Source organism: Lampetra fluviatilis, chromosome 9 (assembly GCF_964198595.1).
Source record: "Lampetra fluviatilis chromosome 9, kcLamFluv1.1, whole genome shotgun sequence".
Lineage (NCBI taxonomy): Eukaryota > Metazoa > Chordata > Hyperoartia > Petromyzontiformes > Petromyzontidae > Lampetra > Lampetra fluviatilis.
In genome coordinates this window covers 15,714,705-15,729,594 of record NC_136283.1, presented here as the reverse complement: position 1 = coordinate 15,729,594, position 14,890 = coordinate 15,714,705, and the positions used below count along the sequence as shown (strand labels likewise).

At 45.3% G+C, this 14,890-nt stretch overlaps 1 protein-coding gene across 2 annotated transcripts in view; it reads right to left on the bottom strand.

The window, feature by feature from the left end:
- Window positions 1-4,639: 4,639 nt before the first annotated feature.
- PDE5A (phosphodiesterase 5A) overlaps window positions 4,640-14,890 on the bottom strand; it is a 45,869-nt gene continuing 35,618 nt past the window's right edge. For both annotated transcript variants that reach the window (XM_078859929.1, XM_078859930.1), the window contains exons 19-23: window positions 13,960-14,037; window positions 12,656-12,719; window positions 11,097-11,171; window positions 8,563-8,646; window positions 4,640-6,478 (exon numbers count right to left, since the gene is read on the bottom strand). In XM_078859929.1, the coding sequence (XP_078716055.1) occupies window positions 6,338-6,478; window positions 8,563-8,646; window positions 11,097-11,171; window positions 12,656-12,719; window positions 13,960-14,037 (442 nt within the window). In that variant the 3' untranslated portion in view covers window positions 4,640-6,337. The remainder of the gene's footprint in view (window positions 6,479-8,562; window positions 8,647-11,096; window positions 11,172-12,655; window positions 12,720-13,959; window positions 14,038-14,890) is intronic.

Genomic DNA, 14,890 nt, shown 5'->3' with positions numbered 1-14,890 from the left:
TAGGAAACTGATGTCAAGAAAGAGAAAAATTGACTCGAAGTGTAGGATATTCAAAGAACAGTGGACTTATGATTACTTTTTCATGCAGTACAAGGAAAGAGCTATGTGTCTGGTATGCCACAATATAGTGTCTGTGTTCAAAGAATACAATTTACGTCGACACTATGAAACTCAACATGAAGATAAATATGATTGTTTGGTCGGAGAAGTGAGAAAAGATAAAATATTAAAACTGAAAAATACATTAACAACTCAGAAAAATACTTTTGTGAAGTAGAAGCAGCTAAATATTTCATCACTGCGAGCAAGTTTTCAAGTTGCCAAGCTAATAGCGTGCACTGGCAGACCATTCGTGGAGGGAGAATTTGTTAAAGAATGCCTTCTTTCTGTTGCCAAAGAGATGTGTCCAGAGAAGGCCGATTTATTTAGTACAGTGAGTCTTTCATGACCTACAATTACACGGAGGATTGAAGAAATGGGAGACAATTTGCATTAGCATTTGTAAAACTCCACAAAAAAACTTTCCTATTTTTCCTTGACACTCGACGAAAGCAATGATGTTCGTGATTCTGCACAACTTCTAATTTTTATTCGTGGGATGAATGACTATTTCGAAGTCACAGAAGAGCTTGCTGCACTGCAAAGCATCAAAGGAACAACTACAAGAGAGGATATCTATGAAAAGGTTTGCCAAACTGTGAATGGTTTGGAGCTGAATTTGGCTAAACTAGCCAGTGTGACAACTGATGGTGCTCCTAGCATGGTGGGGTCTAAGAAAGGAGTAATTGCTCGCATTAACCAAGAGATGGACAAACATAACCATTCTCATCCAATAGCCATACACTGCCTCATCCACCAACAAGCGCTGTGTAGTAAATCACTAAAGTGGAACTCTGTTATGAAAATTGTGGTATCTTGTGTTAACTTCATTAGAGCTCATGCACTAAACCACAGACAATTTCAGGAATTTCTGTCTGAACTAAATGTTGACTATGAAGATGTTCTGTACCACACAGAAGTCCGTTGGCTGAGTCGAGGGAGAGTTTTGAAACGTTTCTATGACTTACTTCCACAGATCACAGCTTTTCTGCTTTCAAAAAACAAAGAAGTACCAGAGCTCAATGATGCAGAATGGAAATGGCACCTTGCCTTTCTGACAGATGTAACGGAGCTACTCAACAGTTTCAATGTGCAACTTCAAGGAAAGGGGAAGCTCCTCTGTGATATGCAATCACATGTCAAAGCATTTGAAGTAAAATTAGGCCTCCTCATCAAACAAGTTAAGGAGGAAAACTTCTGCCATCTCCCCACAGCTCAAAATCTGTTAGCGGAAAAACCATTGGTTGCAATTCCCAAACAAAACATGTGTGGATTCACTGGAAAATTTTCAAAAGGAGTTCCAATTTAGATTTAAAGAGCTTCATCTCCATGAACAGGAGATACAGCTTTTCCGTAACCCATTTTCTATTGACATTGAAAATGTGGATACAATTTACCAAATGGAACTGGCTGAACTGCAGAATTGTGACTCTCTGAAAGACGCATTCAAGTAAAGCAGCCTTCATACTTTCTATGCATCTCTCCCCTCTGAGACATATCCTCGTCTCAGGAACCATGCACTCAAAATGGCAACCATATTTGGCAGCACTTATGTCTGTGAACAGACTTTTTCCAGAATGAAACATTTGAAATCTCCAACCAGATCTAGACTAACGGATGCACACTTGCATCACTTGTTACGACTAGCAGTGACAAATATGGAACCGGACATTGACCATCTCATTAGCCAAAAGCAGGCCCATAGTTCCCATTGAAATACTGGCAAGTTTGTTGATTTAACTTTACTTGTTCTTCATTTTAAATATTGTATTTGTTCCCGTTTTGTTTCTTCACTTCAAAATAAGATATATGCAGTGTGCATAGGAATTTGTTCATAGTTTTTTTAACTATAGTCCGGCCCTCCAACGGTCTGAGGAACAGTGAACTGGCCCCCTGTTTAAAAAGTTTGAGGACCCCTGTCTAAGCCGTGCACCTTACATACGCATATTCGTATTTATTTTGATGTGTTAGTTCACATCCAAAGCCAAACATTAAAAAAGCAAGAATCTATGGCAGCTCAGCGCAGCACATGGCATTTATCAAGTGCAGCCAAACCCACAATGTGACAAGATTTACCTACGACCTCCTGCTTAGAATGCACGAAATTCAATATACTGCTTATAAATAAATATAATCCTGTTTCCCGACAGCCTGTATCCTTCCTATATCCTTCTTTCAAGAAAAATATATCTAAGCACAGAATATATTGTGCAGAGGAGTGGCTTTGAATACCAAAGTAGAGCTTTATATTTTTTGAATTGAACAAATTCCAATTTGATATAAAAATGCTAAATATCACTTATAATCTTAGCAATAACTTCCACCACCCGCTCACCTTCAATTTAATTCATACAGATAATAATAATAATATATTGATACATAATAACAGAGTACATTTGATATGCACACGCAAATCTATCATCGCGAAGGCGCTGCTGTGTTTCAGACACGGTCTGCAGTAGTTTCACAGCAAAGGCTGACATTGCTTTGTGTAATCCCAATTGAGTAGTGCGCCGATGAGGCTCCAAATGTGGACCATGATGCCGGCACACAATGGCCGACGTGTTTAAAATGGCTTCAGAGGGATCTTTCGAGTACGCCGTTAAGCAGACGGCGCGTACTGTAATGGTTAATACACCCGCAAAAAATAGCCAGGGTGGCCTGCCGGATTCAAACCCACCGAACTTCTGCAATAATAAATTATCAATGCAGCTGGCAATCAAAGTGCACCACTTGGTTGTCAGTGCCTATGAAGACTAAACGGATATTGTACCATCATCGTCCAAATAATTCCATCGTCTACTAACTCGATATCGATACAGAAAATACGTAAAGAAGAAAACAAGCGAAATTAAACGAATGTCCCTGACTGCCCCCGCACGTGCCACTCCACGCTTTGGTCTCACAGTGCTATTTCATGCGCTGGACAACGCAGCGTCAACTTAGAAAACTGCCTCCAGGTTTACGTCGCCCTCTAGCGGCTGCTTGGTGCAGGGTTAGAGATGTTGTTGGTGCGTCTTGAACGGGTGAATGAGCTGATTTACTGACATTATTGGCAGCCAGTGTCCGTGGAGAGCTTTTGATATTAGATGTGTCACCCACTCGCCTCGTGTTTTGAGTAAAAATGCGACCTTGAATCGTGACAATGAGTCGTCCCGCATAATGAGGTTTAATACGCAGTAGGCTTTCGCGACCAATATTATTCATAAAAGTTTTGTTTTCAGGTTAGACTGCGTAAATATGCGTCGTTAAACCCGTCAACAGCCAATGCATAATTAGTAACGAAGCAGGCGTTGAAGTAGTAACTAATTGGCACATTTAGTTCACGTGACCAACCTTATTAAATGACTGTGTCGGGTGGTGGTTGGTTAATGACACATTTGTATTTACACAATTTAACAAAAACCTTTACAGTGTTATACACCTTTTCAGTGTTATATCCATGGGACCTTTTTGCCAGTGTCAAAATATACACACCTAAATATAGATCAGGCGTCAGTGTCGGGATCGGGATCGGCGACCTCCTGTATACCTGGTGAGGTAGTTAACATATTAGGCTCTTTTACCAGAGAGGGTCTCACCGTCCAGAAGGGCCTGGAGCCAAACACGTGGAGAATAGCGTCTCGACAACCAATGGGAGCATTGCTCAATTTGAATATGTGTTTAACGAGTAGCAGGATTTCGTGACCAATATTATCCATCAGTTTTTTTTTATGGTTAGAATAAATCGTGGGTCTACTCTCCAACACACTGGTGTGCTCAACTAGTCACTAATTGGCATGCTTTGTTGACGTGACAAACCTTACTAACTCTCTATATATTTGGAGTTTGCATGTTCTCCCTGTGGTCGTGCAGATTTTTCTTCGAGTCCTTCCGGTTTTCCCCTCTACATTTATAATCAACATCACGCATTTAGACTCTTTGGCTGCTATCAATTCCCACTTCGTTGAGCTATCATTTGTGGCCAGATAACTTCTGAAAAAGAACTATTTCGCTCAGTGGGCCTTACCTGGTTAAAAACAATATTTCCTTTTTAAATATAAATCAAATATAAGCCCATGGGTTCAATGTGAGACACCAGCTGAGAAGGCTTCTGTCGAGGGGTTTGTGTACGGTTGAAGCCGTGTATTGTTGGGTGCACGCTCGTGAGCAAGTATGTTGCTGTGTGTAGCCAAGTGGGGAACGAATGTGGCCGACACGAGCAGCGTTAAAGCCGTGTAATTAGTGGCGAGGGAAGGCACTGCGCTGGAGAGAGCATGGGCGCTTGAGTGTCGCCAGTGTATCGTGCTCCATTAAGACATCTCTACAAAGCCGTGTTGTATCAGTTTTGTTTAACACTTACGTCTTCAGAACTGCAAAAGCGTCTCTTGAGGTCGCCACGAGATTGACTCGTAAAGTACCTGGGACGATACAAAAGCAACACGTTTCAAGTGTGGGCTGGGTGATCGCACCTGTAATGCTCGCCATGCTATTCCCACTTTCGCTAAGACGTACAGAACACAACTTGAACACATGCCACCACAAACTCAAGAAACATTTCCAACAATGTTTACTGTACAATGTAAAAAATATACTAACAATATGTACAGAAGCAGGAGCATCTTCAAAGGTACATACACAGGTTTGGGTAAAAAAAGAAAAAAATTGTACAAATGAATGTCCGGCTTACAACAATGCATTTATACAAAGTTCTCACGTGGTTGATGTGGAAATGTGGTGGCTGTGAAATATTGTTATAAAATATGTGAGGCTCGGAGCGGGCATACTCGAACATTACAGTAGGACGCATACAGATCGGATTTAGGACATGAGAAGCACAGCAAGCGGTATGCGTCGTGGTGCATCATTGCCAAATCCAAACATCCCTCCACGACACGTTACAATCTGGTCGCTTCGTTTGCGTGACAAGCGGTGACTAACCAGGCTGCCATCTGGTGGCACAATGCTAGAGCAACCGGCTCGCAATCAGAAAGTTGCCAGTCAAGATCTTGGTTTGGAGATTGACTGTTGACGGCCCATCATCCCTCCGGGGTGACTAAAACGAGCACAAATTTGCGGTAAAGTTAACAATGATTATCTTGTGGATAGACGCCCCCCACCATAGAAATGTTGATATTCCACCACTGGCTCTGCAAACGAGGAATGCGGGGGTGCAAGGGGGGGAGCGTGAACATCAATTTCTCAATGCTCATTTGAGCAGCAGGAAATCAAAAAGACACCACAAGCTGTTTGCGGAGGGTTTTTTTCTCTCTCGTTTGTCACGATGCCAGATGTTAACAACGTGGCACAGTTGGAGCGGACAGGAGGCATGCGAGCAGTGGCCTATGAGAGCTGGTGACAGCCCTGCCGATGGCTGACACGTGCGCGGAGATTATCGTGAGGGTGCACCACGTCGCTAACACCGTCCGCTGAGAGCGGACGCAGAATGCAGGACATGCAGTACATCACATTCTCACGCACGGCAGACACGCGATCGCGGACACATGGGGCACAACACATGAACAAACCACAGAGTGTGTGGACAGTCTCGCAGATGAGGTTGGCAGAACTTTCACAAGCTACAGGAATAAATTAATGCGAGCGGTGCGCAGAGCAATACTGAGTGAACCCCTCACTGCGGTGATGTGCAAACTAGCACCAGTCATACTGCTTATTGCCAAGTGTACAGTCGTGGGTGGAAGGTCTTTAGCATTAAAATTAATATCCGTCCAATTTCAACGCTACCACCTTGTTGCAGTCCAGTGTATACAGATGGGTCTACTCTGATGCCCCCAGTGGCGTAGCCATCAAGATGTCCAGGCGTTGCACGTGATGATAAGCCGCTTTCGTTGAGCTATCATTTGTTTTAGTTTTTAAATACAAGGCCGTGAGCAGGGCCACTCAATGTGATACACCAGCCAAGAAGGCTTCTGAGGAGAGAAATGCGTGGTTCTGTGTGCGGTCGAGGCGCAAAGGCCACGAAGGGGGTGGAACGTCACCCCCGGGGTGCGGTGGGAGCCGTTTGATCGCCTGCACCCCGGGGCCCAAGCCAATCGCGGCCACTACGCCGCCGGAGGTCGTCTCCTGCTACGAGTGCCACCTCGCATGCACGAGTTTCACGATCGTCCCCCTGGGGACTACACGCAATGGAAAGAAAAACGTAGAATGTCCGCATTCCTATCCGCTGTGTAGTAACAAAACGTCTTCGTGCATACAGTGCATAATAACATCCTCCTGACTGAACGTTTCGGTCTCGATTTCATTTCAATCCTTCATCGTTGAGCTCCGCTCCCGGATCCTGCTGCCCATCGCACCTCGTCGTGAGCTTCTCCCAGTTTTGCCGATTGCTTTGGCAGCCGCTGAGCAAGGGCGCGCACGCTGGGAACACGCAACTGAGGGCCTGCGGGAGGGGACGCGGCGGGGAGTAGAGAGATCAGAACGATACAAATGCCTCCTTGCCATGAATAACAAAACAACCCAACACCACCCTGCGTGCCAATAACACCACACTCAGGAGAAAACAATACAGTGCATAAGTACACTAGGCGACGTTTCGGGTGCTCTGCTCTGAAGGGCCATTGCCTGAAACGATGCCAATTCGATATTTTTCCGCTTCACGGCAGTGTTACTGACAAATGCATTGAGTTTTTCCTCAAGAGTCAAGGTTTCCGAATCCATCGCTCACATTTGTACATGCACCTGACCCGCGGTCTGCGGTGTGGTTCTGTCCGCGCAGGTCAGCAACTGCGTGGCAATTTTTGTTGACTATCAAAGAGACAGGAAAGCACACGGGGGGAGTTTGGCGGGGCAGGGGGGGGGGGGGTTCGCAGCGACATGTGACAGAGGAGCCGGGGGTCGCGATGGTGGTGCCGTTGGGGGGGGGCTGTCCTGTACCCCCCCTCCTCTCCATGTCCACGGCCGCGCAACCGTGCTGACTACGACCGGCGGGGCCGTTGGGTCCAGGGGACGATGCCGCCCGCTGCCGTTCTCCATGACCAACCACCGAGGGTGGCTGCCTCAACACTGCCCTCCCTTTGTCTCAAAAGCGTTTGGGTTTTTACGACAAACGCTTTGCCCGAAGGAGATTCGTAGTCCGGTCTGCCCTAGCCACTGGTGTGGTATATTTGGTGTTTTTTGACCATATGTGAGTGAGGGATACACGGGTGCAAAAAAAGATCAACCGCAATTGAAATGTTTCGTGATATTGAGGGGAAAGAAACGAGGCACCATCCACAGCCCATTGTTGAGCACGGAAGCACGTGGCATTGTTTCCCTGTCTGCTCCTCTCATGAACAAATACATCACAAATACATCACACTCACTCGCCCTGACACGATCGTCGTTAGTGTTCCTCACAACCAGCCTCCACCGGCGAGAACAGTAATTACTCAGTTCTAGCTTCATGTTGCATACTTATAGAGTAAGTCATTCCGTGTTTGAGTTGTGTGTGAGTTAGGGGCCGTCCATAAATGACGTCACGCGATTTTGGACGATCTTTGACCCCCCCCCCCTCGTCACACGGCGTCACAAAAAGTCAAACCCCCCCTCAAATATGACGTCACAAAGCTCTGCCCCCCCTCCAAAAAAATTAAACATGCTTCAAATCGCTTTAAACTATTGTCATTGTAGTGCGTATTTAATGTGGCGCTGCACTCTGATGTTGTAGGAGAAAACATTTATTAAAAAGTATATTTAATTAAGTAGAACGTGTTGTTTATATTTATTTAAAGTTGCGCATTTTGATGTGACGTCATATTTCTCAACCCCCCCCCCCCCCTTGTCACACACCCCCCCCCCCCCCTAGGTGCGTGACATCATTTATGGACGGCCCCTTGTATGTGTGCGTGCATTAGTGAGATATCAGTGAAGAGACTGGGTCTGCGGAGGGGGTCTGAAGGTGTCTGGAACGTGACCCCCCCGCACCCCTTGTGCCCTGTGGAACACATGCCCCGTGCAGGCGAGGCGAAGTGGAATTCCTCACTCACGCTCATTATCGCTCGCCATAGAGGTGAACTCGAGATTTCATTTTTCTTCCTCTGAAAGTCATGTCTCTATGTTTGGAGTTTGCGTGTCTCTTTGCCCGTGGTCACGTGGATTTTTCTCCGGGTCCTCCGGTTTTTCCCTCCACATTTGGAATCGTGAATTCAGAGTATTTGGCTGCTGTGAATATTTCCACGTGATAAACCACTTCGTTGAGCTATCATTTGTGGCCTGGTCGTTTGTGAGAAAATAGCTAGATCAGTGGGCCTTTCCTGGTAAAAAAAAAAAAGAGTTTGTAAAAATAATAATAATAATGCCCGACAAGACCGAGACACTGCCGGTGGTCTCGTGGAGCAAAACGTCTGACATCATGCCGAACAACGTGCGGTCGAATCCAAAAATACATCGGAGTGCCGTACAGAACAATCGCACAACCCGCGCAGTGGCATCATTTGAACGTGGGTTGAGGCCGAATGTTGCGAGCAAAAGTCTCAACGACCGTACCTCATAGAGGGGCAGGCAGATCCCATCAATGAAACCGACCTGGATGGTCGGGATTTTATCCCTCTTCTCCCGGTTCATCATATCCTGTCAGAGTCACACAGAGTGAGGGGCACAAACGCGCCAACGTTACACCGTCGTAGCGCGCGGTGATCACAACCCCGCGTCACGCACACAGTGGACGAGCGTCCCCTCGCACGGGAGTATGAGACGGCGGTCGCAGAGCTCTCCCTCCCCGCTTCTGCTGGTGGAGCTGGCCGATAGCAACAATACGTCAACCTGCGAGAGTGAAAGGAACTCAACGTTATTCCTGGCGGTGGGACTTTGTGGGAGCCAATACAGAGTGGAACTCACTCCATTCTATATCATGGGACCTCCTTTGCCAGTGCCAAAATATGAGAATAGGTTTTCCCCTTTAATCTGGCAACAAAACAGCTGTGTTAAGATCTTGATTTGAAGCTATCGTGACTGCAGGAATCCATACTCTTTGGTTCTTTCGGTAAAGTCACGTAGGGATAAAATAAAATAAATCACGACGTTTCGGGCGCAACACAAGCGTCCGTCGTCAGGACGCTTGTGTTGCGCCTGAAACGTAATTTAATTTATTTTATACCTGCGTGACTTTACCGTTAAGATGTTAAAACACCAAACTGAAACCTTTTACAAGGAATCATGTCTGCATTAACCACAATACTTGTGGTCAGAATACAAAACGAAAACGTACGTATCAGAGTACGTTTTCGTTTTGTATTCTGACCACAAGTATTGTGGTTAATGCAGACATGATTCCTTGTAAAAGGTTTCAGTTTGATGTTTAAACATCTTAACACCTGTTATGTTGCCGGAAAAAAGGGGAAAACCTATCCTCACTCCATTCTGTGACATCGAGACCTCAAAATGACAAATAATATTGATGCTTGTTGAAGCCTAAAGGCAGCTCAATTGACACAATCACGTGCATAGATATTGAAATGTTTACATGTCAAAAAACAATGACTCACGGCTGAACGTTGCCTATAAGGTCGTGAAACTTCGGTTTGTTTCAGATCGACCACATTTTTTAATTATATCGACCAAATTTTACAGCAAAATGGTGATGGATACGGTGACCTGAACTACCCAAGGTTGGATCAGTATGTGACCTGAGCACCGGGTCACATGGGCAGGTCGAATTCCAAAGAAAGGCTCTGATCAGTAGAATTAAAAAGGTCGCCGTGGTGCTACGCAGGAGGTCGTGGGTTCGGCGCCGACCCTGACGACTGTATATTTGGAGTTTGCATGTTCTCCCCGTGTTCTCGTGGATTTTTCTCCGGGTCTTCCGATTTTTCCCTTTACATTTTGAATCAAAATGCATTTAGAGTATTTGGCTGCTATACATTTCCACGTGATAAGCTACTTCATTGAGCTATCATTTGTGGCCAGGTTGCTTCTGATAAAGAGCTACATAGTGCAGTGGGCCTTACCTGGTAAAATACAAATAGTTTCATGGTTTTATTCACAAATGTACTCAGTTGCACTCTTTGGTTCTTTCGGTAAAGTCACATCGAAATAAATAAAATAAAATAATAATAGAATACGACGTTTCGATTGCAACACAAGCAGCCATCATCAGATACAAATGAATGAAAAAACAAACATAGTAAATTTAGAAATATAGTGCAAGACAACGCAGGGAGTCGGCTTAACACAACAGTCAACACCCCACCTGGTTGATTACGTTCTTCCAAAGATTGCTAAATTTGAGAGAGAGACAAAACATAGAGACAGAGACTCACACAGAGACAGAGAGAGACACACACATAGGCACACAGAAAGACAACGTCTCTGTGTCGAGGCCGTAAATAGAGAAAGGGGGGGGGGGGGTTGGAGTAGAGAACAATGAGATAGTTGTGTGGAATTCCTGCCCATAGCGGACGGACGAGCTGGAAACTGGACTTCTAAACAAACAAGCACGGAGCGTTGTGTGGAATTCCTCCCCATAGCGGCCGGAGGAGAGAATGGACTTATAAACAAGCACGGAACAAGCATGGTAGAAAGCAAATTTTATAAAAAAAATTAGGAAGTGTAATGCAATGCAACACAGAGAGTCGGTTAGCACACAGTTAACGCAGAGCCTGGTTGCTAAATTAGAAGTTAAGTGTGAAACAAAGAAGCACGGCAAATATTCCCCGTAGAGGTGGTTCAAACTAGACTAGAAGCTTTCGTGACTGCAGGAATTACTCTTTGATTATTTTGGTGAAGTCACGTAGAAAGAAATGTAATTAAATAATAACAGAATACGACGATTCGATTGCAACACAAGCAACCATCATAATTAATAGAAGATGCATTTTCAGTATTTAATTTACAAATAATATTTAATTAATGTTATCGTTATACCCATGTAATTCACCAACTCAAGAAATCTGCATCACGGGTAAGCCACTGCACCTGGGTAAGTGTCTAAAACAGGAGCCTGTGTGTGTGCGGGTATGCGTGGGCCTTTAGAGCCTTTTTCCCGAGATTTGACACCGATGAAGAGAGAGGGAGGCAATTACCATGGGCTCCACGTGCAGCTCCTGCCTCTCCCTGTCACCTTGATCGAAAAACTCGGAGGCTACCAGCTCGGCGATCTGTGGGAACATGGGAGAGACGACGATTGCTGCTTGTGGTCTTATTCATCTCGCGGTAAGACACAAAGCGATGTCTCGTCCCTGTGTCAGCAAAACCATGAGAGGCGTGGACCCAACGGTGAGTACAACATAACGCGCACTTTCTATTGATGAAGCTTCGTTCCCCAGCGCGTGCGTGCAACGTTAATCAATGTTTCTTTGTGGGTGTGGAGAAAATTCACAGTTGCGTGAAACCCTTTGGCAGCCTGCTTCTCTCAGACTCTGTGCTTAGCCTCAAACCATATCCATTATATACACCCCTCTGTGGACTTCTGCAACTGATGTTATATGTTTGTGACCATTCCTCATGATCGTACTATGCTACAATCCATTTCACTCCTGCACATGAGTGTGGTTGCGATATGTTAACTATCTCGCCTTGTATGCAGGAGGTCGTGGGTTTGATCTAGACCCAGACACCTGTATATTTGGAGTTTGTGTGTTCTCCCTGTGGTCGTGTGGGTTTTTTCCGGGTCCTACGATTTATCCCTCCACATTTAGAATCAACATCACGCGTTTCGAGTATTTGGTTGCTATAAATGTCCACATGATAAGCCACTTCGTGAAGCTATCATTTGTGACCAGGTCACTTCTGAAAAAGAGCAATATAGCTCAGTAGGCCTTACCTGGTAAAATAAAAAATAAAGTTATTAATAGTAGATAGTTCAATCTTATCCTCACTCTCCCCATAGTGGTTGTATTCTCGGGACTGTTCCCACGTTTGGCTACCACTCTGCTGTTTTTTAATTTTAGTTGAAATTCTGACCACCGGCTGCCACCCCTTTCGTGATGTGTTCAATGCCTACGATGTCTCTGATTCGAGCGTTTTATTTGTCAATGTGCGTGTTTATTTCGTCAACAACATTCGTCGTAAGGCCCATTGCCACATCGCGTGTCAATATTAAATAGGGTTTTTTAAAAAGTACCCAACAATCTTAATTTTAGAACTTTCGTGACTGCAGGAATTAGACGTGACTTAACCGAAAGAATCAAATAATAGTACCCAACAACCTCCAGATTTTTCACAGACATACATCTGTGAATAAATAATTGAACAATGCTGCGGCCCCCTCCCAAACGTTTATGTCGGTTGGCACCACAGACTCTTAGCACCACCCACTGCTGCTTCAGCCTCCAGCCAACACCACAGATGATGGACCAGTAAGATTTCTCCTTCTTGGTTCTTTCGGTAAAGTCACGTAGAAGGGAAATAATAAAATAATAAAAATAAACATAATAAAATAATTCTCACGACGTTTCGGCCACAACACAAGCAGCCGTCCTCAGGCTTTAAATCTAAATTCAGTAAGATTTCGTTCAACCACCGAACAAAGTGCTTCTCTGCACAAGGCCGCCGACGTTCTGTCTCCCCCCCTGCACCGCTGCGAACGTGAGCGGGGCACCCATGCTCGGGATGTGAAGCGAGCGCAGGAAGGGATCCATACCTTCTGCTGCACAGGCCACGGCTTGGTGATGGCAGAGACGTCGCACGCAGTCATCATCATGGCCCTGCCAGGGGTTAATAACGCAGCAGCGCTGAACGTGCGAGCCTGACGCCACGACGGCCCCAGTTAGCCTCGCATTTGCGACTTCATTCTATGGTTCATTAAGGCATCCGCGATCCAAAAATCCCTTGGCCTTGTGTGTAGACTCCACTTAATAATATGTGCAGTGGATTGTCACAGCCCTTTGTGTCAAGCTACTGCTGGATGATGGCCTCCCCATTTCATTTTCGGTTGTGGGGGTGTTATTTACCATACTTCACCATGCTGGTCAGTGCGGGTTGGTGAATGGGGGGCCACAGGACTGATGCAGATATCGCTCGACAACAGTGTTAGCCAGGGACAGGAATCCAACTCAGGTTGCCAGGTTTATCGCGCGGTGTGCTAACCACTGCACCACTGCTCTACCCCCACCACTAAATGATCATAGTAGAATTATAATGTTTAGTTGTATATAGCACTGTCGTTCAAGTAAATTGCATCTCACAATTGCTGACGAACCACAGAAAGCTGGAAGGTGTCCTCTATATATTAAGATATTAAGATGTATTCATCCAATTAATGAGTGTTTATACATTGACAGTAGTTAATAAAAACGCTTGAATGAATTCATGAAAGCCTCAGAGGGAGGATCCTGGGATGTTACATAAATCATTTTAAGGAGTTTTCTTTTTATTGTGCAGAAGGAAACTGGAGAGTGGCGAAAATCCCGTGCATACGCGGGGATAGCAATCGTAGGTCCAAACAGATAAGTTCAAGAGCCCATTTGCTGTACTCAGTGTGTTTGTGAATCCCACAAATTAACGTGAGCCACCAGCCCTTGCCTCTAAAGTTTTGCATTTATGATTTTTGCCGTGCTTGTTTACCATGGTAAGGCTCATCGAGTCTCAAGACTCTCAGGAGAGACCTTCCTTGTGTTTCACAGGAGGGGCCAGTGTTTCTGTGTGAAATCCAGGTAATTTTTCGGCATTGCGATTTACTTTGGCCAATACGAGTTTCTTTGTATTTATAAATCACAGCCAAGTGCCACCGTGTGCCACCCCGTGCCACCGAGTGCCACCGTGTGCCACCATGTGGCACCGTGTGCCACTGAGTGCCACCGTGTACCATATCACGACCTTACGGCCATGATGCCACCATGTTAAGTTGATGACATTTAAAAAAAAGTGACTTTTATTCACTTTGCTTTCCCATTTGCATTTATTCTACGTTCATAAATCTCACATAGACTGCTATTACGCTTTTACCGAAGTAGCTTGCGGTGATGTTGATCTTCAAGGTTAAAGGTTCCGTCCTTGACGAGAGAGAAAAACTCTCCCCGATTCCTGGCAAGGCAGAGCATGGGTGGCACCAATCAATAAAGCCTATTTGCATTATGCCTGTGTTCCACTCGCGTAAATGTTTACGTAAATTTGTATCACAAATTGCATTGATAAAGTCTAACTTAGAGGATAACAGTACAATGTGTACAATATTTATATAGCACATCTGTGCAACCGCAACTTGTGATGCTCTACAGATAGTGTGGATGTTTCTGTTGTTGAGGCAGTCAAAGGAAGAAAACAATAATCGAGCGTGGACTTGAACAGGGCAGGGAGTTGACAGCAAGGACAGGAAGTTCTAGACTGGGGCAGCAGAGTAGAATGAGCGATCTCCCACTGGTGAAGGTCAACTGGGGGATTCAACAAACACACCTGGTCGCTGGAACGGAGAGTGTGGAGGGAAGCAGTGTGTGATGAAAGGGGATAGGTAGGAGAGAGTGTGGAGGGGAATGAAGTGAGATGAGAGGGGAGAGGTAGGAGAGTGCGTGGAGGGGAGTGGAGTAAGATGGGAGAGGAGAGGTAAGCAAGGGTGAGTCCATTGAGGATCTTGAAGACAATTGGAGTGCAATCTTAAAATTGATTTGCGTTTGATTTGGGGGGCAGTCGAGGGATTATAAAATTAGGTCTGATTTATGGGTGCGAGTCAGAAGTCTGGCAGCCGCATTTTGGATCATCTGAAGTTTCGAGATGAAGAGTGTGCGGAGCCGGTAGAAGAGGGAGGTGCAGTGGTCGAGTTGGGATGAGGTGAATGAAAGGGTCAGGGTCTCAGTGGTAGCTGGGGTGAGCAAACGGTGGAGCGGGAGATGTTGGGCAGGGAGATACATTGTTTTTAGTAATGTTTGTGTTGGGAATTCTT